At 36.4% G+C, this 27,817-nt stretch overlaps 1 protein-coding gene across 26 annotated transcripts in view; it reads right to left on the bottom strand.

Moving 5' to 3' along the window:
• HDAC9 (histone deacetylase 9) overlaps window positions 1–27,817 on the bottom strand; it is a 930,192-nt gene that overhangs the window by 397,784 nt on the left and 504,591 nt on the right. For 19 of the 26 annotated variants that reach the window (XM_078441509.1, XM_078441488.1, XM_078441490.1 and 16 more), the window contains 2 exons: window positions 6,005–6,136; window positions 2,505–2,620 (listed from right to left, as the gene is read on the bottom strand). In XM_078441509.1, coding sequence (XP_078297635.1) covers window positions 2,505–2,620; window positions 6,005–6,136 — 248 coding nt within the window. The remainder of the gene's footprint in view (window positions 1–2,504; window positions 2,621–6,004; window positions 6,137–27,817) is intronic. The other 7 variants (XM_078441511.1, XM_078441517.1, XM_078441514.1 and 4 more) reach the window with 1 other exon arrangement.

The raw sequence follows: 27,817 nt of genomic DNA, 5'->3' as shown, positions 1-27,817 counted from the left end.
CCCAATCAAGATATTGTACTGCTGTTTCTGAACCTAATAAAAAACTCTCATGCTGTAAGTAGTCTTCTGCACCTTTTAGCACTAACAATGCATTTCTAAGAATCATACATGCTGTTTAATGTAGTATAGTGTGTCATTGTTTTTTTGAAGGGCACAAAATTCATCCAGAGCCGATTTAGAATCCAGACCCTTTAGTGCTGAGAATCACTTTCCTCAAATTTAAAGGAAATGGAAATCTAAAGTTTTTAGAAATGTCTGTGACCAAGTTGTTCTTTTCCTGGAAACTGATTAAAGGGTCACAGAAAACTGACCAATATTGAGATATAAATGCATTAAAACAAATACAATACCTCAGCCAATAGTTCAAGAATCCCACTTATATCTATGATAACAAACACATGTGAAGAACTTACTCTATCTGGTATCACATTTTAGAAAGGAAAATGAAAAAAAGAAAGAGGGACAGCAGGATGGTGAGACACAAGAATAGATGAAAAATCTGGAGATAATGTCAAGGCCTGAATTGTTATTCTTCAGAGAGCTTCCAGGTAATCATAAGCAAGAGAGATTCTATCTCTTCGGCCCATTTTCCTTGGAAAACTGAGAGAAACTTTTGAAATCTAGAATGCAGGTGTATTCCTCTAGAGAAGATATATATTTGCTTTTCCGGACACGTAGGGGCCCTAACAAATCCGGGGCACTTTAAACGAAATTAACAGTTTGAGGTTATATAAATGTGGGATACAACTCCATGCAAGTACTAGCTTCTGGTGAAAACTTCTCAGGGAGAAATTCTGTCCCTGTATCCAGACACTTCTGGTGGCAGGGGTGAGGAGCTCACCAACATAGCATAGATACGGACTTTTGAAATTCCAGCTTAATGTTTCATGTTAGATTATCCTCCTTGGTCAGCACTGAGCTTTGCCTTCTTTCTCTTGAGTTTTGTGAGGCCCTAAAAACCAAAACTCAAAACTGAAGTATACAAATGTCCTCAGAGCAAAAGTGACTTCACTGGTTTCAATCCTTTGCTTATTAGGCATAACCTCTGGTTTTCTGCCTTCAATTATATTGTAGCCTGATTTTACAATTTATAAATAATGTGTGATAAGCATATGGGTGCGTGTGCGTGCGTGTGTGTGTGTGTGTGTGTGTGTGTGTGTGTGTTATGTGTGTATGAAATTACAAAGACACAGATATTGGCATAATGTACTGAAGACATTTCTATCAGTCAGGCTAACTATCCAAAATCAACTGGGTTGTCTCAGGAAATAGCAAAGAGAGTTCCCTATAAGTGTTTTAGTGGAAGTTTGATAATCACACATCAGGAAATATACATGATCCAAGAATCTGATATTTGATCAGTCTCTTTCAGCCCTCAGTTACCATGACTCTTATAAAATACAAGGGAAGAAACATGTTACAGTTATATATGAGATGTTACTGTACAGCCTTCCCTGCATGGAGCAATTCATGGTAAGGAGGAATTATAATAACAGAAAAGAAAAATCAAGAGTTTCAGTCAATTGATGGGGTCTTTTGGGGGTGCCTGGATGGCTTAGTTGGTTAAGCATCAGACTCTTGATTTCAGCTCAGATCATTATCTCACATCTTAAGGTTAATGAGTTCCAGCCCCACGTAGGGTTTTGCTTTGATGGTGCAGAGCCTGCTTGGGATTCTCTCTGTCTCTTTTCTCTCTGCCCCTCCCCTGCTTGTGTGTGCTCTCTATTTCTCTTCCTCTGAAATAGATAAATAAACTTAAAAAAAATTGATAGTGTCCTCAAAACAGCCTATTTCATAAGAATGGCTATTAATAGACAGTTGCCTTTGCTTAGCCTAATGCCAAAACTACATAGAAAAATTCTTGTTGACTCACAATTTTATTTTCCTCTATTTTTACATCATTGGTTTCAATAAATTATGTGTTGAAAAATGTTATTAGGGTTGACTGCATAAATTCAGATCAATTTCCTTTAATATTTCATTCTTCAAAAACAGAGTTCATATCTTATTCATCTTTATATTCCCATTCCCAGGAAAAATGGCTGGCACTTAGTAGGTCCTCAGTAAATGTTTGCTCAGTCGAACCCTATGTTCCTCAGCTGTAATACTCCTTCTTTTTTTTCATCACTCGCCAGGGAGAAAACCTACTTTGATAGGCTGTTCTACTGAGAGATTTTCATGAGGTTGTTTTTGCGTATTTATGGGTCTACCCCCATCAGAATAAAAACAAACATAATACTACTGAGCTGCACAACTGCTGGGCAGTGTATACTCAGCATCACTAAAAGGTTTTTTTGAGGATTACATTTCAACATTTTCAAACCCTGATTGTCATCCAAACTTTGTAAATAAGATCAAGTTTATTCAATTCCATATATTATAAGCCTACAGAAAAATAACTAAGAACAGGTGGCTTTAAAGTTCAGTTCAGAAAACTCACTTCGTTTTACAAGGCTCATCAAGGATCTAATTTTTAAAAGAACCAAAATAATCAAGAGTCTTACCTCAGCATGAGGAGTAGGCGGCAAAACTGAAGTCTCATTTTCAGTAACGTTACCGGTTGGCCCATTGTTTGGTGAGCTGGGGCCAGACCCTGGAGAGCTGCTACTGACTGAGGATTCTGAAAAACATTGTGAAGCACAAACAGATTCATGAAAAACATACAAAGATGAGCTTTAGTTATACTCTAAGTAACATACAGCACAGAACACTCTTTTCCTTCCCTATGGGAATGACAAGCACCATTTCAGTACGTTAAAAACAAAAACAAAAACAAAAACCTGTGGAAACTTTTGAAACATTTCTGAATTTTCATACCACTTTTCTCCCTTTGTTTTTACTGTTAAAAATACAACCTAGTACTCAATAGTTTCTAGAAAAGTAAGGATATCCACTTAGAGATCATTATAGAAGTTTTTGATGAAAAAAAAATAAAGAAGTTCTTTGGTATAAATTCTGAAACACATCTTTCTCACTGCCTTTCTGTCTATATATTTTGCTTACATTTTGATTAATCTGCTCTTTATCTTTGATTCTTATGTGCTGTTTTTTGTTTTTAATTTTTTTTAACATTTATTTATTTTTGAGAGACAGAGAGAGGCAGAGTATGAGCAGGGGAGGGGCAGAGAGAGAGGGAGACACAGAATTTGAAGCAGGCTGCAGGCTCTGAGCTGTCAGCACAGAGCCCGACGCGGAGCTCAAACTCACAAACTGTGAGATCATGACCTGAGCTGAAGTCGGTCGCTCAACCGACTGAGCCACCCAGGCACCCCTTTGCTGTTCTTTTAATGAGAAAAATACACATTAAAAAAATACTTCAAGGAGCTTCGTCTCCCCTAGACTCCTAATTCTTGTCCTTCCTTGTGTGACTACTGTTTTCTCATTAATGTCTCATTTTCATATCCTGTCTTTAAAAACAAAAACCAAGAAGTTATTTTCTTATATCTGCCTTGTCATTTTAAACCTATATTATTTATATCTTGTGTGTGATATTCAGACCGAAGTATTTCCTTATTTAGAAATCACTGCCATGAGCACTAGAACTCAAGGCAGCAAACAAATGCCGCTGCAGGATTCTACAACATTGTACTGGATGAGCTCTGGAAGGGGAGGCAGCAACTGATTTTTTGGGATCACTGAGAAAGTCTTAGAAAATAAGTGATATTGCACCTGGTGCTTGAAGAGAAGTGGTTCATGATACGCAGGCAATGGAGAAGAAGGGAGTGGAGGAGAAGGCATCGCAGGCACGGGGATGTGCCAAGGCTTAGAATTTTAAAATAACATGGCTTTGGTGGAAAAGGGGCAGAAAACTCTGGAATTTAAAAAAGAGGGAGATGGCAAGTCATTCCCATGTCAATTATTGGGAGGAAAGGGGGCATAGGTTTGGAAACAGCATGCACTTGAACCTGTGTCATGGGGAAGACAGATGTACAGATGTGAGAACAGCAATGTCAATTTAACTGCTATGATGCTATGAAGTCTCTGCCTAGATAGTGAAAGTAATTAGTATTAAGTTCCAAACACAGCTCATCCCAGTTACATGAAAGCTGGCAGAAGAAGGGGGAGGAGTACAGGTGACTAAAGCTGTCTGTCTGGTAGTCCAGATCCCCCAAAGACATTTAGAATAAGTACAACATACTAGTTTAAAAAAAAATCTACCAAAGTGTCCACAAGTCCTAGCTCACTGAGCAGAAATGTGTGTCTAAAAAACATACAAGTCTCTCTTTGAAAACACATTATTTCCTCAGATGAAAGGGGCAGTCATTATCTCACAAAATTAGGGAGGGAGAAATATGGTATTTCAAAAAAAAAAAAAAAAGAATGAAAGAAACTTGAGCAAAACTCCAGCAAATCATAACCCCTTTAAGTTAGAATTAATCATTATCCAGATTGGTATTGAGCAAATCTCTGCTGCAATATGGCAAGTGACTGTGGGGGAAAAGTTACAATCAAGAAAAGATCGTAAATAGAAAAGAACTTTGGGTTATATAAATATTACCTTAGAGAATCAGATTCTAAAACGAAAACAAACAAAAAAAGCAAAGCAATGTATATGTTTTTCTTGTTTCTTCAGGTTTTCCTGTTATGAGGTAGCATATTCTCGCCAATTAGAAAAATCACTCATATCTACTTGCATTAGACATGATATTTTCATCTTCTTTACATTCATGAAAACAGATTCACTCCCCAACACCCCAAACCCACTAAGTCCCTCTATTACAAAAACTTAAGATTTTTATTTACGTAAGTACAAATATGCATTCTGAAAAAGAAAGTCTGCAGCGCCGAATTTAGAATTGTCCAAATTAGTGATGATATTTGATATTAAAAATAAGTATAAACTTTACTATTTATTTATTTAATAGGTCTTATCTGTCAAGGAAAAAGTTTCCAATAATACTTTATTTGGATACACATATTAATCTATCAGGATTGCATAGGAAATGATGCATCTTTTTTTCCCTAAATAACCTGCCAAATTACCAAGTCACATTAGTATTCTGTATTTTTCACCTCCACCACCTTTGCCCTATTGTCTCCCCAAACTGCACACTATGATGGCCACAGGAGATACAGACAAGTCATTTTTAAAAACTATTATCCTTACCTGCTAAGGATAAGATCTGATCTTAGAGGAATAATAGCAACTGACCAGATTGGTATAACCATGGAAAAAAATGGTTGCAAATGACCACTTCTTTATTGATGCAACTGAAGGAAATGACCAGATACAATGCATAGATCCAAGTAGGTACTCAGTAAACAGCAGTCCATACTATTACTTTGGCTAGCCTTTTTGGTTCTCATATCCCTAGGTCCTCTCTAATTTCAGACCAGGTACAACTGGGACTAGAAAGCTTTGTAAGACATCAGGTTGAATTTCCTAACCTGTTCACCCCACCACTAACCAGGCAGCTAAAAAAATAAGAACTCTTCCATTTGAGACTAGTGAAAATGACAGTTTCTTTCCCTTCCTAAAAGGCAATATATCCCCCTCCTGCCATAAGTCCCAGTTCACTAGTAAACACATAAAGTCATTTATGAGTTCTGTAAATTTGTTGAAAAGTCAAGGTTTTGCTGTTCCACATAGTTTAATTTTCCCAGATGCATTTTGTACATTCATGTCTGAGTATGGGGGAAGTGTTCTTCTTGGACCTCCCTCTGCTCATTTCTGATCAAATTTCATTAAAAGTTATATTCTTCTAGTTGGCATTCCTAAAATGGACTGCCTGTTTCTGAAAAGATTAAGGTGAGCTTTGGCATTCCCTAGTTACGCCTAGATTGACACATAGTTCTGTTTTTCATTCATTTCCTATTTAACACAGTTGGTGAATGCATGGCAGGGTTTACTGAACTACTTGTGAGTTTTCAATATAATTTCCTTTCAAGAAATGTTTCTTCTTAAAATAACTTTAATATGCAACAGCCATGTTTATTCTAAACTATTTATTTTCATTCCTCCTACCAGCATTTTTTAGTGTATGTCTGCCCAGTCCTCAATTACCTGTCACCTCAAACATTCGCTTCTTGAATGAAGTGACAACATTTCCATCCTTCCGCCTGAGTAAGGGGCTGCTTCTCCTCTCTGCCACTTTCTGTTTTAACCTGGACCGCACCTTCAAGTTGGGCTCAGAGGCTGGGGATTGAGACAAAGAAAATAGATAAAAATTAAAAAATAGAGAGCCAGCTGCTCCTGTGTATAAAAAACGGCTCACCCTTTTCTTGGTTCCTGCTCATCTCAAATTAAAATTCCAACCATGTAAAATAAGGCATTAACTCTAAATGAATGAAACAGACAAATATAGTAATTATTTTTATGAAATGTGCAAAATGTTTTCCTACTTCTCTAAATATGAAGTGAAAAAAGAGTAAAAATATAAAGTTTTCTACTTATTTTATCTGACAGAATTGGGATTGCTGGGAGGTTTAATCATTAAATATGTTTGGGTCAGAGTAAGATTTATTATACGTCATTGTCAGCTCTTTTAATTCTCCCAAGGGTGAAACGCAATACCACAAAAACAGTACCCTGATGTGATTTTAGAGACTCTGGCCTGACTTCTGGTAATAAGATGACACCTCTGTAGCATATAATTTATGTCTAATTCTGATTCCTGGAATATTTCTTTGTCGGTAGTTTCTAACCTGATATCCTGAGAAAATATACTTGGTATATTAACACCAAACCAAGAAGAATCATTATGAATAAAACTTTCTACACATTTTGTATACAATCAAATAGAAAGAAAGGGTGGCCAAGCCTTAGATTTGAAAGTTCCGAGTTAGGTTATATGTTCCAAAGTACAAATGCACATTATACATTAGTATACATACATTAGTATTTCTTTGGTTAAACTATTCTAGGTAGTGATGTTCTCTAATATAGTAATTATGTATTAGGCTTCTACGTAATTATACTCTAGAAGAATGGGAACACTGGAATGAGCCCCTATGTAGTACAAGTCAGTGATGGTAACGAAAATGGTGATGACGTTGATGATGACAGTTATGAAAAGAGTGTTTCCAACGACAACTAACATTCATGTAGTGATTCCCATGTTCACTACTGTTGTAAACACTTTGTTAATATTAACTTGTTTAACCATAAGAAAAAATCTATATGGGACAGATTCTATTTATACCTTGATTAGATTAATGAGGCAACGAACACAGAGAGGGTAAGTAACTTGCCCAAGGTCTCAGAGGTAAAAAGGGATGACACCATGATCTGTACCTAGATAATCTAGATCAAGTCTATTCTTCTAAATACCAAAATATTTCTGCCCCACCCTTCCTTGTATATGAACATCATAACAATTATAAACCTTTTCCCAAAGCATTACTAATCATCTGCGTTAGATATGATGGTATCATGCAGCTAGAGTTTTCGGTGAGTGAAATGTTTTCTTTGAAGGAATTTTGTATTTTTGCCTGACTGCAAAGTGTGTCAAAGTAAAACTTAACAATCTTTTCTTTCTTATCCCTCTTTATTATTGATTTGTTTTTATGTTTAGACTTCAAATATCTGCATGTTCATTTTGTCTTTTTGTTTTCTGTTTCCCTTCTCTGCAGCTTGATGTTGGATGAAGAACCCCTACATTTTAGCTTTACTTGGAATGAACTTGGTGAAATAGGAACTTGAAAGAAATATCCAGTTATAAAAATAAAACAAGTTAATTTTTTTTGTGTTATATACCTGATTTTATGGCTGAAAACCCTGAAAAGGTAGAGATGGGTGGCTTGAAAGTATTGCAAAAGTAGAAAATGAAAAAGGGGGTAGGCAGAGAGCAGGACTGAGAACAAGAAGCTCAGGGCCGGAGCCCTGATATGTACCATTTCCCGAGGCCCCCACCTTGAGGCAAAGAAGGTAAACAGTTTGGGTAAAGGATTAAGGTTCTTCCAGACCTTCCAGGAGTTGACAGTCCACTTTATCTTAGTGGAGAAGTCTGAATTTGAATTACTAGCATCTGATTCAACCAGGATTAAAGGGAGAAAATAAAACTGTATTAATTCACTTAGATATGTTTCCCTGTACATGTTTATTTTTAAATTCCTTTAAAACACCAATTGTTGTCTCTAAAAAGCTGTAAGTTAATAAATATATTCATCTGAAACCTAGAAAGGAAGGAATGAGGAATCTCTATGTACTAACTCTTATTGCTTTCCACTGTGGCCTTGCTTATAACCTGAAGACAAAAAATTACAGATTCTCAGACTTTGATCTAGACATGCCTTGATGATGAAATCTAAGTATAAAATGCTACCGATTGACTGGCTCTCCAGAGGAAGACTATCAATTGATTAATCACTTTAAAGGATGGAGTAGGAAATGCACTATGTTTTCAGTGAGAAGAGGTGAAGTCCACTTCCCAGCTATGGGATATTCAGTAAGACTCTAGTACTTTCTGAGCCTGGCTCTTCATTTCTGAAACATAAAAATCTAAGACTTCCTTTATTTTAGAGCTATGGCCACCTGATTAGATACCTGAAAATAACTGTGAAGATCTAGATGAATGCACGGGAAGGAAAGGTTTATGGAACTTTCATTACTGCTGCTACTGTTAAGGATGGCAGGAATGACCCGGTCAGAACTGGGTCCCCACTCTCCTGATTTTCAGTCCAGCCCCCTTCCCTCTCCTAACACACGGCACCAGTTGGGGCCGAGTTTCTGCAATCAAGACTAAAATGTGCCAAAAAGCTTGGAAAAACAGCATATGCCATTTAAACATTCTACGTGAAACTTAGAATTCCGTAAGCTTTTCAGGGAAAAGAAAATGATTTGTCAGGTCAGCACATAGCTTTAATTCCTATGTTTGTTTCAGAGTGGGCTGGATATACAGTTCTAAAATTTCTTTCAAAGGTCGACACAAAAAAAGTGAACACCAGACTAGGAATGAGAACTGGGTTCTGGTCTTGTAGCTATCAGCTACTAAAATCAATAACCTTGAATAATTCCTAGTCTCTGAATGTCAGTTCATTTATGCAAATCAGCTATGGATTACTAGTAGGGCATGGAGTACATTGGCTTTGGGTGAATTACTTTGTATCTTTAAACCTCAGTTTTTCATGTTAAAATGGGGACAGTTTTTTTTCCCCCTCCATGTGCCCCAATAGACTCCATTTTACATCTTTGAGCCCATAAGGCTGAGTACTGGGGTTGCATCACTCTAGTCCTTTGCTGGTTTTATTTCCTTTGGGCTCATCTATGGGAAGAACTGGTTAGTGATAAAGGATTATGGAGGAGGGAGGGGCCAGGGTATCCTCTGCTCTCTCTGCCTCAGTGTTGCATCACTGGCTAGAGTTTTGTTTCTTTCTGATTTCATCTCCCTCGAGAGGCTTCTGCTCCATGGTTCCAGCTTTCCCAGCACTCCAGAAACATTGTTTCCTCTCCTTGCTTTTTCAACCCTAGGGGTGGGAATTGTTTCTTGCTGCTATTTTCTGGGTGCCTCAACATCTCTAAGCAGTTGTAAAGTACTCCTTTCATAAAAGTCTATGACCAATATTGTGAAGGTTCTGTTTCCTACCAAGACTCTGATTAACCAAGTCCCACGTACTCTGCCAAGTTTTTGTAGAATTAAATTAAATCATGCTCAGTAAAGGATAAACCAGTGCTTCTCAGTCAGGGAAGATGTTAACACCATGGGACAATTGGTAATGTGTGGAGATATTTTGGATGGTCAGTATGGAGTATAGCTGTTGGGAATCTAGTGGGTAGAAGCCAGAGATGCTGCTAAACATCCTACAATGTACATGGCAGATCCCAGAACGAAGAGTTATCTGGACTCAAATGTCTATACTGCCAAGTGTGAGAAACCCTGGGGTAAGAATCTGTAAATGGCAGTTGTTAATGACTATGCTACACTGCGATGATCAAAGAAGATAATACTATCTGTTAGACATTCTCAAAGAGGATGTGGAAGAGTAAGAAAAGATCATTAGAAATCAGGGAGTACTATACATCACTTGAAAATAATCAAGTGTTCACTATATTTTTATACTTAGAAATTTATTTCAAAACATTTTTAATATCACTGGTATTTCTATAGAAAGCAAAACAAGTCAACTTCATGTAGAAAGATGTAATTCTCAATTTTTGGTAGGATACTACTTGAAGCATTGTGATATTTTTATCTTTATCAGCTGAGGACATAGTTTTTAGTTTTTTTGTTTTTTTTTATAGTTTATTTTTTTGAGACAGAGAGACAGAGAGAGAGAGAGAGAGAGCGAGAGAGAGAGCGAGCGCCAGTTGGGGAGGGGCAGAGAGAGAGAGGGAGACTTAGAATCCAAAGGAGGCTCCATGCCGACAGCAGAGAGCCTGATGAGGCTCCTGGGGCTTGTGGGGCTCATACTCAAGAACGGAACCTTCAGATCATGACCTGAGCTGAAGTCAGAAGCTTAACTGACTGAGCCACCCAGACACCCCAAGGACATAGCTTTTTAAAAACTAGGAATCACTGATATTCAGTAAGTGCAACATAAATTTATTTTTTCAAAATATACAATACACTAGGGTGTCCTGGGTGGCTTATCGGTTAAGTGTCCAACTTCAGCCCCAGATCACGATCTCACGGTTTGAGAGTTTGAGCTTACTTCAGATCCTCTGTCTCTCCCCCCCCACCTCTCTGCCTCTCCCCGACTTGTGCACGTGTGCACATGTGTGTCCACATGCTCTCTCTCTCTTAAAAATAAATATTAGAAAATATACACAACGTAAAACTTTTCTAAATAAAGGTCCATATGCACTAGTTCTAGTAAAAACTTTCATCTGTATTTCAATACTGGTTTTGAGTCACCAGAGTCACCAAAGACATTAGTATCTCAGTGGTGAGGATGAAGGATGAAATGATAGATAACCATCATTTAGTCATTGCAATGCTTTATAAGCTCACTCCTCATATTTCAGAAGCCCACACACCAAAGCTCAGCATGATATATACCCAAGGCGTAGAATTAATGATCTATTGTGCTGACTCAGTTTGCAGTTAGAGTTAATTCCATTTTTAATGCTCTGGTCTCCCCAAAGGCTGAAGATTTCCATTCCAGTGACTTGCTAATGGGATGCTAATCCTCAAGAGCCCAGAAAGAGATCACTAACTGGGGAGACATTCTGCTTGTATCTCAATGTATTTCATGCCTAGTTGCACTAATTGCCTTTCTATTTTTACCCCATACCCATCGCTCTCTACATCTCAATTAATCACAGAAACAGAAGGCAAGCTTTTTAGTGTGTGTGCCCATCTGAATGCATGTGTCTGCTGAGAAGAAAACCTTGCATGAAAAATTGATTATCATTATTTAAATGAAAACAATCAATATTAAAATAAAGAGGACAGACCTAAAACCTTTTATTCTTTTCACTTAAAAGAAATTTAAAAGAGAACAAAATGAAACAGAAAACATGTGCAAGATGCTTCATGAGCTAAATGTATTTCAAATCTTTCTTTTCATACACGGTGCGGAATGAACTTAGGGGTGGCAGGGTTTGAGAACAAACAACGGGAAAGAAAGAGTAAAGCTAGGTAGCAGAAGCACAGGTTAAAAAATTAGGATTCCAATAGTAACTGACAAAGCCCAGACTTGTCATTTCACTTCAGCTTGTTTTATGTGAGTGTGAGGGTGTCATTTTTGCACACTTACACATACATACAGACATGGAAAGTATTTTTTGCAGAAGCAAAGAGGTCTCAAACAGAAAAAGATCAGACTCAGATTTTACTGCTAACTTTCCATGTACTAATTGCAACCATGGGTGAGTTCTCTGATCTCCGTGAATCATTTTAGTATCTACTACAGAGTAGTAATGATGCCTACCGTACATCATGGTGGATGATTAAAGGGGTGGAATAGAGTACATAGCTCAACTGGCTGGCTGTCACAAAAAAAGTTGTTCAACTGACAGATGTTGAATAAATGAATGTTTAATGTAGTCTATATGTAAGACTAAGAGAAACTTAAAATAAAAAAGTAGAAGGATAGAGAGCTACAACTGGTTTACTGCCTTTGCCTTTTGCAATGTTACCTATAAAAACAACAAAAACAGTAATTATCCCTTTTCTGATCTTTTACTCAGTATATTTAAATCCACTTTTTTTTGGGGGGGGGGCACCTGGGCGGCTCAGTCGGTTGGGTATCCGACTTTGGCTCAGGTCATGATCTCACGGCTGGTGAGTTCGAGCCACGCATCAGGCTCTGTGCTGACAGCTCAGAGCCTGGAGCCTGCTTCAGATTCTGTGTCTCCCTCTCTCTCTGCCCCTCCCCTGCTTGTGCTGTCTCTCTCTCAAAAATGAATAAAGATTTAAAAAAATAAATAAAATAAAATCAATTTTTTGTTGGTAATTGACTACATATTTTTTTCAATATTTTTACTTACCTGTTTATAATTTCTTTTTTTTCATTTTTTAATGTTTATTTTACTTTTTAGAGAGAGAAAAAGAGGGGGAGAGAGAGAGAGAGAAAAGTGTGAGTGGGGGAGGGGCAGAGAGAGAGGGAGACACAGAATCTGAAGCAGGCTGCAGACTCTGAGCTGTCAGCACAGAGGATGCAGGGCTCGAACTCATGGACTGTGAGATCATGACCTGAGCTGAACCCGGACTCAACCGACTGGGCCACCCCGGTGCCCCTATAATTTCTACTTTATTTAGTTTCTGTCTTAAATACATCACCATCTACTAAGAATGATGCTTACTGTGTGCACTTTGTCCTTATTCCCTTTTAATTCTAAATTATGAACATTCTTTACACCAATAATTGAGACAAAAATTCAATACCACGTATCATGGTATACAGATGTTCTTCATTCTCATTTGAAATGATCATAAGGATAAAAGGAAGAAATTTCCACTGAGTAATGGCCAATAATACTATTAATTAAGAGCGCCTGGGTGGTTCAGCCGGTTAAGCACCCAACTCTTGATTTCAGTTCAGGTCATGATCTCATGGGGCTTTGCAATGACAGCACGGAGCCTGCTTGAGATTCTCTCTCTCCCCTCCCTCTGTCCCCCACTTGCGCACACCCTGTCTCTCCAAATAAATAAATGTTTAAAAAACAATACTATTTAGATAATAATTATCAATCAAAATTTAGTACTAGATTAATATATGTCTTTATACTAATGAATATTTGAGATATTCAACAATTTCACCTGCACTGCATGTTTAGCACTGAAATCACAAGTGAAGGTGAGACTTCTGTTGCCAACTTCAGATTCCTTCTCTGGCATTGTCATTCTTCCCTGCTGTACTAGATCTGCGTACTTGTTCACCCAGCCTCTCTCTCTTGCTGTATTTCTCTTGCTCTCTCCCACCCACAGGGCTACCTTAGGAGCTGCCATATTCTAATACTCTGTCACTTGGAACCAAGGACATAAAAGCTATCATTCATTCACTCTCTTCTGAATGCCCTTTAGGAAGATTAGGTTTCCTGTCTGAGTCACTTCTCCCTTTCAGGGTAGCAGTGTAGGAATCCATTCCATGTGAACTGTTCAATTAAGTAATCATTCCAATTATGAAAAGATACTTTGGGGACATAGAAAATTCTCTAATCTAGTTTATCTGAAGATCTGGGTTACTCTAATTAAAACTTTTCATAATTAGACAAAGGCTATGTATTTGCAAAGTCAGCATTCAGAATAATACTACAAATCTAACACAGCTTATATTTTTGGCTCAAATAATACAGATTTTTTTTAAATTTTTTTTTCAACGTTTTTTATTTATTTTTGGGACAGAGAGAGACAGAGCATGAACGGGGGAGGGTCAGAGAGAGAGGGAGACACAGAATCGGAAACAGTCTCCAGGCTCCGAGCCATCAGCCCAGAGCCTAACGCGGGGCTCGAACTCACGGACCGCGAGATCGTGACCTGGCTGAAGTCGGACGCTTAACCGACTGCGCCACCCAGGCACCCCAATAATACAGATTTTTAATGTTATGAGTCAGATTTTGTACATTTTCATGTCAGGAGCAAAGTTTCTAATCTAACTCTTTCTAACTGTAACCATTTAATGATATATAATTCATTCATATGAGTTTTAAAAAAATCATTTCTTTGGTAATTTTAACTTCTAATAACTAGCTACACTTACGGTAATTTATGAATGCAATTCCCTGAAGAAATTATAATACTATTCTTTTTGATTCAGAAATATTATTGTCAACATCTATCCATCTTCTTATTGGGAATATACCAAATATATCTGTTTGTTAAAAAGGATTATTGTCTTTCAAAAAGCATATTGGTATATGTTATGCACATTAGTCAATTTGCAGTGTGGTCTTCTGAAGTGTTTATTTTATAACAACATTTATTGCTGCCTTCTGATTATATAGGTCATACATGTTCAATAATTTTAGAAATGGGGCAAATTGAGTTTTGCCTGCTAATATGTTTCTTTTGTGTTTTGCATATAAAAATATTTGAAAATGAGAATCAAATTATATTTATGATGGCATACTGTTTGTTCACTTAATGCATTATAAGTCTTTTCACAGGCAATTATATATTCTTTAAAATAATTCCATTTATTCTGTTTTTCACTCAAAAATCTATTATGAATCTTTCCCCAAGTAGCTATGTAGTCTTTTAAAAACACATTATAAGGGTGTACCATATGTTATGTAGTCACATTTACATGTGAGTATGCAATAATTTGTTTAAACATTTGATAACTGGATGTTTAGGTGATCTACAGTGTTGCTTGGAAAGACCGCACCAGTGGCATGCATTATTGTGAACCTACGTTCGCACTTGTGAGTATTTCCTTCCATCAGTGTAAACAGGAATTTAACTCTTAGGTTCCTCACAATTGAAAATAACAACACTGGGCGCCTGGGTGGCTCAGTCTGTTAAGCGTCCGACTTCAGTTCAGATCATGATCTCACGGCTCCTAAGTTTGAGCCCTGCGTTGGGCTCTGTGCTGACAGCATGCAGCCTGGAGCCTGCTTCGGATTCTGCATCTCCCTCTCTCTCTTTGCCCCTCCCCATTTGTGTTCTGTCTCTGTCTCTCTCTTAAAAATAAATAGACAATTTTTTTTTAAAAAAAGGAAGAAAGCAACAACAACCTTATTATTATAAAAATTATCAATGGGCATACAGGGCAAAGAGTATTATTAAGTCCTATGAAGCAGCTCAGAGAAGTTGGAAAAACATATGGAGGTCAGGGTAACAGGAATGTGGTCCAGGATGGGGAGGTTGTTAGCCCTGCATGGGCATTTTCCCATAGCACGCATAGATGCTTCATATTGTCAGCCAGAGCAGGCATTCTAAAACTCAAAGGCCCAGGACAAGACACTCAGTTTCTTCTTCTATCTAAGAGCAGTACTCTGTACTGAAAACTGTACCCTTTTTTATACCAGTGTTTCTTCTGAGTGCCTGGTGCTTACCTGGCTTCGTTAGCACTTAGTGGAAATGAATGAATAAATGAATACAAAACTTGCTACTCAATGCTAGATTTAAGAAAAAAAAATACTAGGACAAACAAAGGAGAAAATAACAATTTTCCTTGAATTTTTAGGACATTTAAAGTACAAATTCCCATTTTTAAGGAATAATATACTTTAATCAAACAATATGATTCTGGACAAAAACAAATTATAATTTATACAGTATTTCTTCACTTTTTTATAGTTAAAATGAAAACTTTCTATTTAGTTGGTTCCATTGTTTAATGTCATTTAATTAAGATTCTATTGAGTAACAATACTGATAACATAGGCTGCAAGTTCCATGAGGGCTGGGAATGGGTACAGTTATGTTTCCATTGCTTATTCAGTACTTATGCAATACCTACTACATAGAGTAAATCTGTAAGTTATTTATTGAACAAATGAATGAATCAATGAATGTGAAAAAGTGTGTGTTAAACACTGAGGCAACTGCCTCATCAATAAAATAGAAAGCCTTTTTCTCCTAGGTACTCAAGGTCTAACAAAAATGAATGACAGACTGTGATCAATGCCATGCTATAAGTATAAGCAGGTTGTGGCTGTAAGGCACAGAGGGGGAAATCCTGGGGGCTGAGTGAGATACTGACAGGCCGACCTGGGAGGAAAGTACAATTCTATATGGAGAAAACAACCTTGTCCAGGGGAAGGTGCTGGCAAATTCAAGGAATGAATATTGAGTATGCTAACACATTGAGAAAGGGATACTAAATGGAAAATAAGGCTTCAAAAAAATATCAAGCAAAATTTAGCTAAATTATGCAATACTAAGAGAGGATATTTGATATATATCTTCAAACTCTCTTTCTTTCTTCTTAGCAGACAAGCGTGCATCTTTCCCATTCAAACAAAAATAAGCCCTCCTAAGATATAAATTATTAGCTACTATCTGTAGTTATACTTTAATTCACAGTCAAGCTTTTTTTTTTAAGTAGCCTTAAACTTGCCACCACCACTTCCTAACCTCAAACCACTGCAATATGGCTCTAACCTTCACTGTTTCACTGAAATTACTCCACCACACATAGTGCTCAGAACAGTAGATGTCATAATTTTGTGTCTATTCTCAGTACTTAGCAACTACACAGACTCATGGTAAGTCTCAATAAGCAGTTGCTAAATGAATAAATGCATGCTTACACATATTCAAGCATGAAAGGAAACTTAATTAAAGGTTGGGTTTCAAATGTTGTTGAGAAGCAAAGTAGATGAACTTCAACTTTTCTAATTCCTAAAAATTTCTTGATGTTCAGTGTTATGGCAAGAAGTCTTATAGATCAGATGTGGAATGCAGAAGGAATTTCATTTTTCTGGCAAGCACGAAAAATAACATGTTTTGGATTCCAGGAAATCATATCCCCTAAGTCTAGAATACCTTCATATTTATCTAGACATGTATCTAGAATACTTCCTTTTATACATTTTAATATTTTAAGTATAAGATATTTACCTAAATAAGGACAAATTCTGAAAATCCATACTTTGAAAATACAGTAAAATGTTGAATTATCACTTCATTCAAATAAACTAGATTAAGGGGCATATTCAGTCTTCTTCAATCCAGTTTCTAAAATCTATTAAGACATTTTTTTAACGCGTATTTTTGAGAGAGAGAGCACACAAGCAGGGAAAGGGCAGAGAGAGGGAGACACAAAATCCAAAGCAGGCTCCAGGCTCTGAGCTATTGGCACAGAGCCCGAGGCAGGGCTCGAACCCATGAGCAGTGAGATCATGACCTGAGCTGAAGTTGGATGCTCAACTAACTGAGCAACTCAGGCGTCCCTCTAAAATGTATGTTTTAACCCACAGCCTAAAGGTTTATAATAAAGTCTTACTTCTAACTAGTATTTTACAACTTAAATAATATGCTACTTTGGGGGTTATCTGAATTTATAGACATATTTATATCTTTTTAAAATAAAAGTCCTCTTTAGTTCTAAAATTCCACACTTATAAATAAAAATTCAGAATACATTACTTAATCATGCTAATAATATTTCAGGAATGAACGAATTCCTGTCTATGCATGAAAGAAATTATACCATGATGTACTTTACAGTTTTATTTACTTCCCTTATTATATGTATCCTTTATATACTCTTTCAAATAGAAATGTCATGAAGAATAGTTTTATTTGTGATGTAAAACTTTTTAACACTTTCTACCCAGATACTTCATAAGAGCTATAGGTATAAACATAGATGTGAATTGATTTCATGACAGAGTGAGGGCCATCTGAATCGGTGAGATCTGCATAGGGACAGCCCAGTATTTGATAGGGACACAATTTCTCCCAGGAAACAAGCATACAGTCAGGATTGTATGGTCCAGAAAATTAACACCTATCACCTAATAACTCTCTGGGTATCACCATAAATCTAACCTTATTTGTGCTCTCAGCATGAACCTTACTTGGTCACATTAATAAGAGTCTGGCACTGATTCCCAGTCTTGATTCTGCCACTGTGGTATGATTTGGGTAAAATATTATTCAATGTCTCTATGCCTCAATTTTCTTGCCTGAAAATGTGACATTCTCCTGACTTTAAAGAGTTCATAAGTATTAAAGAGAATGATATCCAGTAAATATAGTAAAATCACTGTCTAATCTTAAATGCTGTAAACCTTACTTTCTTCAAATATATGGCTTTAAACTTTTAAAAACTTTTTTCTCTTATGTTTATTTAAAAATTTTCAGTTCATTCCCATAAAACTATAAAATTGCTATCTAGCTTGCTACTTTGTTTCCTTTTTTTTCTTCTGACTTGCCCAGTTTACAACTCTCCAAAAGCAGTTACTCAATCTTATTCCCACAAAATATTACTGTGAACTATGTTCTTAAAAATTACTTCATAAAGAATCTTCCTATATTTTTAAATACCTAAAGAGATGTATACTAGATGTATACTAGTTCCTAATATTACTCTATACATGTATTTATTCATATAAGAGAAATTTATTCGGTGCCTATTATAAGCTCTCTGAATACAATAGCAAACAAGCTATAGGTATTATCCTCAACGATTTCTCACAGAATCTTAATTTTAATATAGACATATATTCATGAAGATATGTCCAGATTTATTTTGGCAAATATATTCGGAATAAGGAATGTAGTGTGTATTTAGCGTAGCTCTGTGGGTGATAAAAAGGCACCAAGTAAAGCTTAACAAAGGGGAAGTATGTATTAGCTAAGCATTTACAGAAAAGTATGAACTATCCAAGCATACAGTGGAGGAAGAGCAAGGACTATTTGGAAAATCAGGTGTGAATGGCTTATGTGAGTGTGAAGCAGAGAGTTCTTCTGGGACTGTAACTTGTTTGGGACTGCTCATGCAAGTGGTATGAGAGGGTGGAGTGGAGAAAGGTTACAGAGAAGGCTACGTCAGGAGGGGAGAAGGCTACGTCAGGAGGGGAGAAGGCAAGAGAAAGTTTGTGAATACCATGTAAGGATTTTAGCCTTCAAGATGACAGAAGAAGTATCACGGGGGCACCTGGTTGGCTCAGTCAGTAGAGCATCCAACTCCCGATCTCAGGATCCTGAGTTTGAGCCCCACCTTGAGTGTAGAAATTACTTAAATTAATTAATTAATTAAAAAAAGAAGAGTTATTACATGAGTCTTAAGTAGGAGGATAGGAACACTAGATTTAAAATTTAAAAAGACAGAGAGTTGACTGGCCAAAGTTATGTTGGAGTCAGAGAATGGTCAACCACTGGAATGGGCATTGAACTAAATGGGTATTGAACTGCAACAGACTGCATATTGAGGAAGGGAAGGTTTAAGAGCAAGCGATGACAGAAGATTCTACAATAAGATAGAGGACAACCAGTTCCCCAGTTTTCTGGATTAGCTCGCTATGTAGAAGGTGGTTCCACTAGTCTCCTCAGGCAATCGCATTGTGCGGTTTAGTTTAAGTGGCTTTCTGGTCAATCTTGCCATGCACATTTATATTGTTTAGTGTTTAATTACTACTACTTGTAACTGTTATCTGCTTCACTATAATTTTGAGTCTTTCAGTGCAACCATTAGGAACATTTGGCCCTTCAAAACCCCTGACACCCAACCAGGTGCCATGGATAAACAGCACCAATAACAAAGGGTCAGCACTGATATCTAAACAACAGGAGTTTGTCCTTCACCTGGCTCAAACTCTAGCTACCTTACTTCCTGTTCTTCTTCTTCCGTTTCAAAACCTTCCAAGTCATTTGGGCAGATCTTGTTATTATTTTCCTTTACAAATTTTGCTTTTGTAAACTTTATGTTTTGGAATGTTCTCAGTAATTCACTTCTGCCTCAATGGAATTCACAGCTTCATTATCTTTATTCTAGATTTTCTTTGTAATACATATTTATAAGAAAACAAAAATATCTATCTCAGACTGATGTAAAAGGCAACATTTTGCCTCTGGATTTATTAAGGTCACCTCAGAGTCCTTCTCTAGACAGATCTTCAGTTAAACACCTTCTATTAGCCAACTTTCTCTGGATAACTATCTAGATAAATCTCAAACTTCAAATAAACTGGTGAAGAAGTACTAAGTGAAAGGATTCTATACAATCATCATTCTAATAAAAACTCTAAATTAGTTGTGGTAGGCAGAATAAGGCAACAGAGATATCTATGTCTTACTCTCCAGAACGTGTGACTGTTACTTTACATGGTGAAAAAATAATTAAGGTTGCAGATGGATTTATGGTTGCTAATTAGCTCATTTAAAGAGAAGGAGATTATCCTGGATTGTCCAGGTGGGCCCAGGATAATCACAAGTGTCTTTTGAAAATACTAAAAAGAGAGGCAAAAGAGTGCCAGAGCAATGCAGTTCAAGACTCAACTAGTCACTGCTGGCTTCGAAGAGGGAAGTGGGCCACGAGCCAGAGAATGCAGGCAGCCCCCAGAAGCTGGAAACATCAAGGAGATGAAAATGCCCCTAGAGCCTCTAGAAAGGAACACGGCTCTGCTGACACCTCAATTTTAGCCCAGAGAGACCCATTTTGGACTTCTGACCTCCAGTACAGAAAGATCATAAATATGTGTGTTTTAAGGTACTAAGTTTGTAGTAATTTATTACAGGAGCCATAGGAAGCCAATACAGCAGTCCAGTGAATTCCAAGGTTGGCATTGTTTTGCAAGTAGCATATTCTTAAATACTGGTTACGATTAGATCAGGTTTTACTGTGCTATGTTTTTATTGCATTATTTTTAGGTAAGAAGTCAGATATTAAAGAAAACTATTAAGATATATGCTCATCAGTTAGCAAAATACTAGGACAATAATTAAAATTAATATTTACTATTTTATCATATTTAATTTTCTATAAAAGGTAAAAGTTTTATTAATATATATTTTATTTGTGAAAAGATAGAAAGGAGAAAAAAGAGACAAAAACAGAGCTTTTTTCTTTATTTTTTCTGTTAAAGATCCATAAGGGTGTAAGCTAAAGATCATTTATTTTAACCCTGAAATGCTAAGAATACTTTGTACATATTAAATAGCCATGATAAGCAAGCACTTTCCAAAATGCACTCAAGTGGGAACATTTTACTGTTTTTTCCTTCACAGATTCCATTTGAGATATTAGATTATTAAGCCAAAAAACAACTGTATTATAAGGCCCATTCCTAAACACAATTTCCCTTTTTTAGTGCAATGTAAGTTAGAGGAGAGAGAAAAAAAACGGTTTAAACATCTAATTAGCCAGTTTCAAAATGTAGTTAATTAAAATAATTTTGCTTTTATATATGATCTTCATGGTATGAGATACAATTCCAGTCTCCTACAACTTAATCAGATGAATATAAAATGTAACGTTCCATCTGGTAAATCAATTTAACAGACATAATTGTGCCCCACCATAACTCAATAAGACACTGAGGAAAACCATTGAAATGCTATTTCCTTTTCTTTAGAAGAGAATTATGTACAATTTCAGCATGCTTTGCATTTCTAAAAGTTAAAGTCAACAGGGAGGTATCACTCTCCTTTACATGAGTTTCCCATGAGAAAATCAACAGCAAAGTATAAAGCCTGTGCTGTTATTCCTGAAACACTCCATAATACTAACTTGGCTTTAACCAGAACATATTATTTGGCAGCTAAAACCTTTAATTAGAGTTGTGGTTTGAACAGATTTTCACGGAATTTATGTTCTATCAGGGCTCAAAGAACAGCATTGTTTTTCTTACCAGTTTATTCTATTTCAGGTGGTTTAAATGTTGTACTTGAGCTAGGAGTGGAAAAAAAGAGAATGTTGCTGATTCTCATTTAATTGGTTTTAATTATGACTGGACATTTCTGAAGGAGAACTAATAGCAATAGGACAAGAGGAGAGCCCCTTTAACTGAGACACACCCTTTAACTATTATTAACTGAGCACTTGCTTTGTGCCAAGTTGTATATTAGGTATTATGGGAGGAAAAATATATATCTAAAAAAGAGTGAGATGGTAGGGAAAGGTCTTCACTTGGTGATGGACTGGAAAAGAGGAGACAAAAGACAAAGCCAAGATGAATCTCACAGTCAACCCTGTGTGATTAGAGCAGAGGTTTTAGCAGAATAGAGGAAATCAGGAGTAGAAGCATGTCTTGAAGTGGAAGGTGTGAGGGTCAACTTTTTTTTTTAAGTTTATTTATTTTGAGAGAGAGAAAAAGAGAGCTTGTGCATGTGTGGGGGAGGGGCAGAGAGAGACGGAGAGAAAGAATCTCAAGCAGGGTATGTGTGATCAGTGCAGAGTCCAATGCAGAGCCCCATTACGGGCTTGATCTCACAAACTGTGAAATAATGACCTGAGCCAAAATCAAGAGTCAGAGATCAACTACCCAGGTGGCCTAGTGAGGGTCAACTTTTAAACCTGGGAGGTGACAATAATGGCAGAACATCTTGGGAATGTCAGCCTGGAGCCTATGGAGAGGTTGAGAATTAGAGATGTAGATTTTGACCATAAATTTAAAGGTAAAAATGAAAATGGTCCTGATCAGTCTGTTCATTTTACGAATGAGAAAGTTGAGTTAAACCCTGCTGTCAGAGGTACCTACTGATAAGACTGAATAAGAACTAGAATTAAAGCCTTTAATAGGCTGATGGTAATGAAAACGTGGGAAAATTAAAACAATGAAAAACAACATGCAGAGAGGAGGAGACAACTGAACTTGAAAAATCCCATGTTTCCATGGGCTGCATGCAGAAAGGATGCAGTAAGGAAACAGAGAGGGGAAGCAGATGAATGGAAGAGTAGCATTAAAATTAAGCTTTAAAGGAGAAAGAGTAAGAGTTGGTGAGTGGAGACAAAAGCCACAAAAGATAAAGGAAAAAAAAAAACTAAGAAAAAGCCATAGATTTAGGGATTTGTAAGTCACCGGTGTCCTATGAGAATAATGATAAGGAAGAGAAAAATGAGTTAAATCAGATGATATACATTTCTGTAACATCATAACCTAGCAGAATAACTAAGCAGAATAGATGCTCAGTAAGTGTTATTCTGAATTCAATCGTATATGTAATGATGGAATAGATTTAAATTTTGACAACAAAGGGAAGAGGGAAAACCTAGAACAAGGGATGTGAATTTTTATTGATTTTTATTACTTTAAGAAAGGGGTCAATTTTGAAAGTCGAAAACATTCCGGAAGGAGCTTGTTAATAGGAAGACTTAAAAATGCTTGCCTCCTGGGGATAAGGTTAACAGCAAAATCTCCTAGAGATTTTGAGATACTGAGCTCCTGGAAAGCAAAGATGGCCTCTTCGTCAGCTCTGTGTGCCCTGAGTGAGAACAATTTCTGGCCCAGAGTAAGTGCTGAATAAAAGTCAGCTCTCATTTCCCTCTGCTACCATCTCATTCAGCAAAATCAAAAGAGGGCACCTTTGAAAACTGCCTCTTTCCTTGCAATAGCTTAAATTAGAAGACTGCTAATTAAACTCTGAGAAGTATGGCAATACTTAAGAACTGACCTTCCCAATCTTTCCCACCCTTTGCAGCCTTCATTCTGTGAAGTAGCAGAAAGGCAGATCATATCCAGTGTCAGAGGAAGATGTCTCACTGATCACCCACCTCAATCTCCAAACTCCTATGCAACCCTTACCCACCTTTAATTTCCTTCTAATTGTAAATGAAACATATACAACTTTTTTGACCACACATTTTAATACAATTTCTACCAACAAGTTTCAAAACACTTCCTTCTAGTCAACCTGAAGTTTCAACCTTTAGCATACTGAGATTTTTTTTTTTAACTCAAAAGTTCTTTGTACACATAAACTTCCTGATTTTGGGCTTTTCGTTCTCCCTCTAGAATCTGCACATTAAGGGAGAAAAGAGACCTGACTGTCACGGACTTCCCTCATGTGCCAGCATCTCCATTCCCTTGCTGGTGGAATATTTTCCTGTGTTCTCATATCATTCATCTCTAGGCTTTACTCATTTGCCGCCTCTGGATTATATGGTTTACTTACGAACAAGTGAAAGGTATTATGATGTTTCCAATACCTATCCTTGAAACACCCACACTTTCAGGTCTCTTCTTTCCTCCTGTAGCACAGAGCTCTTCCTCCTTGAATTCTCCAACTTGTTACCATCTTTCCTGCCCTGGGAAAAGCCCTGGCACTTCCCTAAGCCCGCTCACTTCTCTCACTGTCCAAACATTCATATGCATATTCTCCCTACGTCTCTCAGTCTCTCAGTCTCTCAGTCTCTCTCTCTCTCTCTCTCTCTCTCTCTCTTGTCTGCTTCTCTCTGGCCCTGTCTGCTTCTCTCTCTCTCTCTCACACACACGTTCTCCTCAAAATAGCTCAAAATGCCCAAACTTACTAAGTTTTCTGTGTGACTCCAAGAAAACTCTAATTCTGAAATTTCAGTTGATCTTCAATTTTACTTTTTACATCATATTCCTATCTTTCATCAGTACAATCAAAACAACTCATCAACTTTCTTCTCAACATCTTAATGTCAATTGGTTTTATCATTTTTCCATTTCTAGTGAAATCTATAGTACTACGCTAGCACCCACACATTTTGGTGTCAGAAAGACTGGAGTTCGAATTCTACCTCTGTTGTTTACTAGCTGTGTGAACTTGGATCCGTTTATAAGTTCTCTGAATGTTTCTTCTTACCAAAGCAATTAGGTTAAACTCTCTGCTTTTCCATTCTTTTCTTTCATCCAGATCTGCATAGATCACCAAGATCTCTCTCTAAAGCTTTGCTTGTTTAATGTTAATCTCACACATGGAAATGCACGGCACTGACTTCTTTGGTCCTCTTCTTATACCAGGCTTCAAGAGAAAAGTGACTTCTTGCAAACTGAGTCTGGTACTACCTTATCTAGCAAAAGTTTCCTCCAATACTGTCAAAAGTAAGTCCTCCACCTTAAGATCCTTAAGATGCTCACTCCGTACCACCTTGCCTTTTTAAAAGTTTTTCTTTTTATGTTTGTTTATTTTTTGAGAGAGACAGAGCACAAGTGGGGGAGGGGCAGAGACAGAGAGGGAGACACAGAATCTGAAAAAGACTCCTAGCTGTCAGCACAAAGCCCAATGTGGGGCTCGAACTCAGGAACGGTAAGATCATGACCGGAGCTGAAGTCAGACGCTCAGCAGACTGAGCCACCCAGGTGCCCCTCACCTTACCTGTTTGATTCTCCCCTCTCCACCTACCTAGTGTTCCAAAGGTACTGTGAACCCATTTTCTCTCCCAAGACTTCCCTCCATACTCTAGCCTTCACTCCTTGCTCATAAGTCTAAAGCACTTTAAAAACTTTAAAACATTATCATCTTAGTCACCTAATATTCTATGGCCATATCAAATCTTTGGGGAATAAAATGGGTAAAGATTTTAAAAAATAAACAAATGAATGCATAAACAGACATGCCTTCTATTTGTATTTACTGCATATGTTTTCACAAATAGAATAGTTATCATGAAGGCAGAAAATTTGTTTAATAGAGCCTCAGAGTCAAAACTAGCATAATATCAAAACATAAAAGAAACATAGAAAGCATTTTTGCAGTATTTTAAAGTATAAAATTTTATACTTTTATACATTATAAAATCTTTGAACTCTGGTAATTATCTTTAGTAATATTTCACCATCAGCATTTGCACACTCAAGAAATGTCATATATAACCAATATTTCAAGGTTTCTTTTCCTGTTGTTGAGAAAACAGCAATGGTAATCTTGTCATTTAGTTATTTATGTTATGCCACCTTTAAGGAATTTGAAAATTTTCTCAAGAAATGGCATAAATTGAACAGGCAAATTAAAAAAAAATAAAGTTACCCAAGATAGATTAGTGTCCACAGATAATAGACATTTTCAATTATTGAAGTTAGAGGTGAAAAGTGAAACAAGTCTTATAGAGTAGATAGAGTCTGAACCAGAACGCTAGAAATCTATCCTGTAGAAATAATAAGCAATTGGCTCAAAGACAGAACTTTTATAATGTTTGCTGCAAAATATTTTAATAGCAGACACTGGAAATATTTAAATGTCCAACATTAGAGTACTATAAGTGAATTATGGTATAGCTGTATGCTGAATGATTATCTAACCAATAATATGACACGGGAGATTCAAATTTGATGTTAAAAGACATCAAAAAGTGAATAATATACTTATGGTGCCAACACAGAAACTATAGTTTTATCTATTTTACTGATTTATATATTTTTCTATGATTAATATGGATTCCTTTTTAATTAAAAAAAAAAGTACAATATCGGGGCACCTGGGTGGCTCAGTCGGTTAAGCATCGGATTTCGGCTCAGGTCATGATCTCACAGTTCAAGAGTTTGAGCCCTGTGTCAGGCTCTGTGCTGACAGCTCAGAGCCTAGAGCCTGCTTCGGATTCTGTGTGTGTGTCTCTCTCTGCCCCTACCCATGCTTGCACTCTGTCTCTGGCTCTCTCTCTGTCTCTCTCTCTCTTTCAAAAATAAATAAAAACATTAAAATCAATTTTTAAAAAATACAATATCTGATATAAGAAGCCAAATAAACAAATAAGGAAAATTGTATGTAGGCTAAGGATAGCTACTTCAGTTGAACAAATTGAATAGCTTAGTTCTAGCATTGAGAGCTAAAGGAAAAATATACAGTTTTTTCATTGCAATAAGTAAGCATATTAATTCCTCAAGAAAGACAAACATTATCCTAGTAATACATCGAGATGGAAATTATTTTACATGTATATATATGTAATAGTAATGGAAACATAATGCGTGTGTCTTTAAGGAACGTTTTCCAAAAGCTAGAGAAATATTCATAATTTTTTTCTTATAACTATACTACAAATGAACATTATAAATCTAAAAAGTAAAATAGCTTCTATGTGGAATAAACACATATAAAGTATGTTTATTAATTCCTATGAATCCACAAGCTATTCTAACTTCCTAAAAATATATTAGATTTTAAAAATAACATTTTCTTGTACAGTGACAGCAAAGTCATATTTTGGCACTAATTTTACATGTACAGTTTCTCAGAATTGTTACTGATCAAGAAATTAGTTCTTATATTTGATTGTGGCAAATATATTTGGAAAGTCCAACTTAAATTTTTGTTTTATTTCTGGAATTGTTTATTTAAAGAAATGTTTAATTATTTAGATGTAGAAAGAATACATTAATTTGTGGTTTTAAATAATTTGTTTTCAAAGGAAAATGTCTGTACTAGCTGGACTTATGAAGACTAATCCAAGCTCATATGTTATTTCTAAAATATGTTGAATGCTATTCATCATTAGACTGAAGTTAAATTGTAATTGGTACAATTTAATTTTTATAATTCATTATTTTGTGAGGATGAATCAACACGGTGATGTAACTTTAGTAAAACTGCCTTTTTCAATGATACCATATACCATTTATTTATGTATAAAACATAGGGATTGAAAGGCCAGGTCCTGAAATAAAACTCACTGTCTTCAAACCTGGCACTAAACTTCAAACCTGACATTATATTCATCATGTAAATAAAAGGAGAACTAAGAAAAATTACTGACCTCTCTGTGACTGTTCCCCTGTCAGAAAACTACTGAAAAACAATGAGATGTATTTCAAGGTTACTGTATGGAATCACTAAGATATACAGATACTTACAATGGTATCTTGCATTTAGTGACCAATGTGATCTATTACTACCATATAAATCTAACCAGCTGTTAACATTATCTCCCTTCAAAATTATTATTTAATAACCATATTTTAAAACATATTTAAAGTATCCCTGCCAGTAGTAATCTCAAAATCCATAAGTTACCTATTTATCCCTTACCAACTATCACAGCAAAGTAACTTGCTGCTCTCTTGTTTATCAGTGTTTTACTATGGAGCAACACAGTATCTGAAGTAGGTAAACATCATCATCATGTAATTAATCATTACACT

Source organism: Panthera onca, chromosome A2 (assembly GCF_046562875.1).
Source record: "Panthera onca isolate mPanOnc1 chromosome A2, mPanOnc1 haplotype 2, whole genome shotgun sequence".
NCBI lineage: Eukaryota > Metazoa > Chordata > Mammalia > Carnivora > Felidae > Panthera > Panthera onca.
This window is presented reverse-complemented; position numbering and strand designations above follow the sequence as displayed.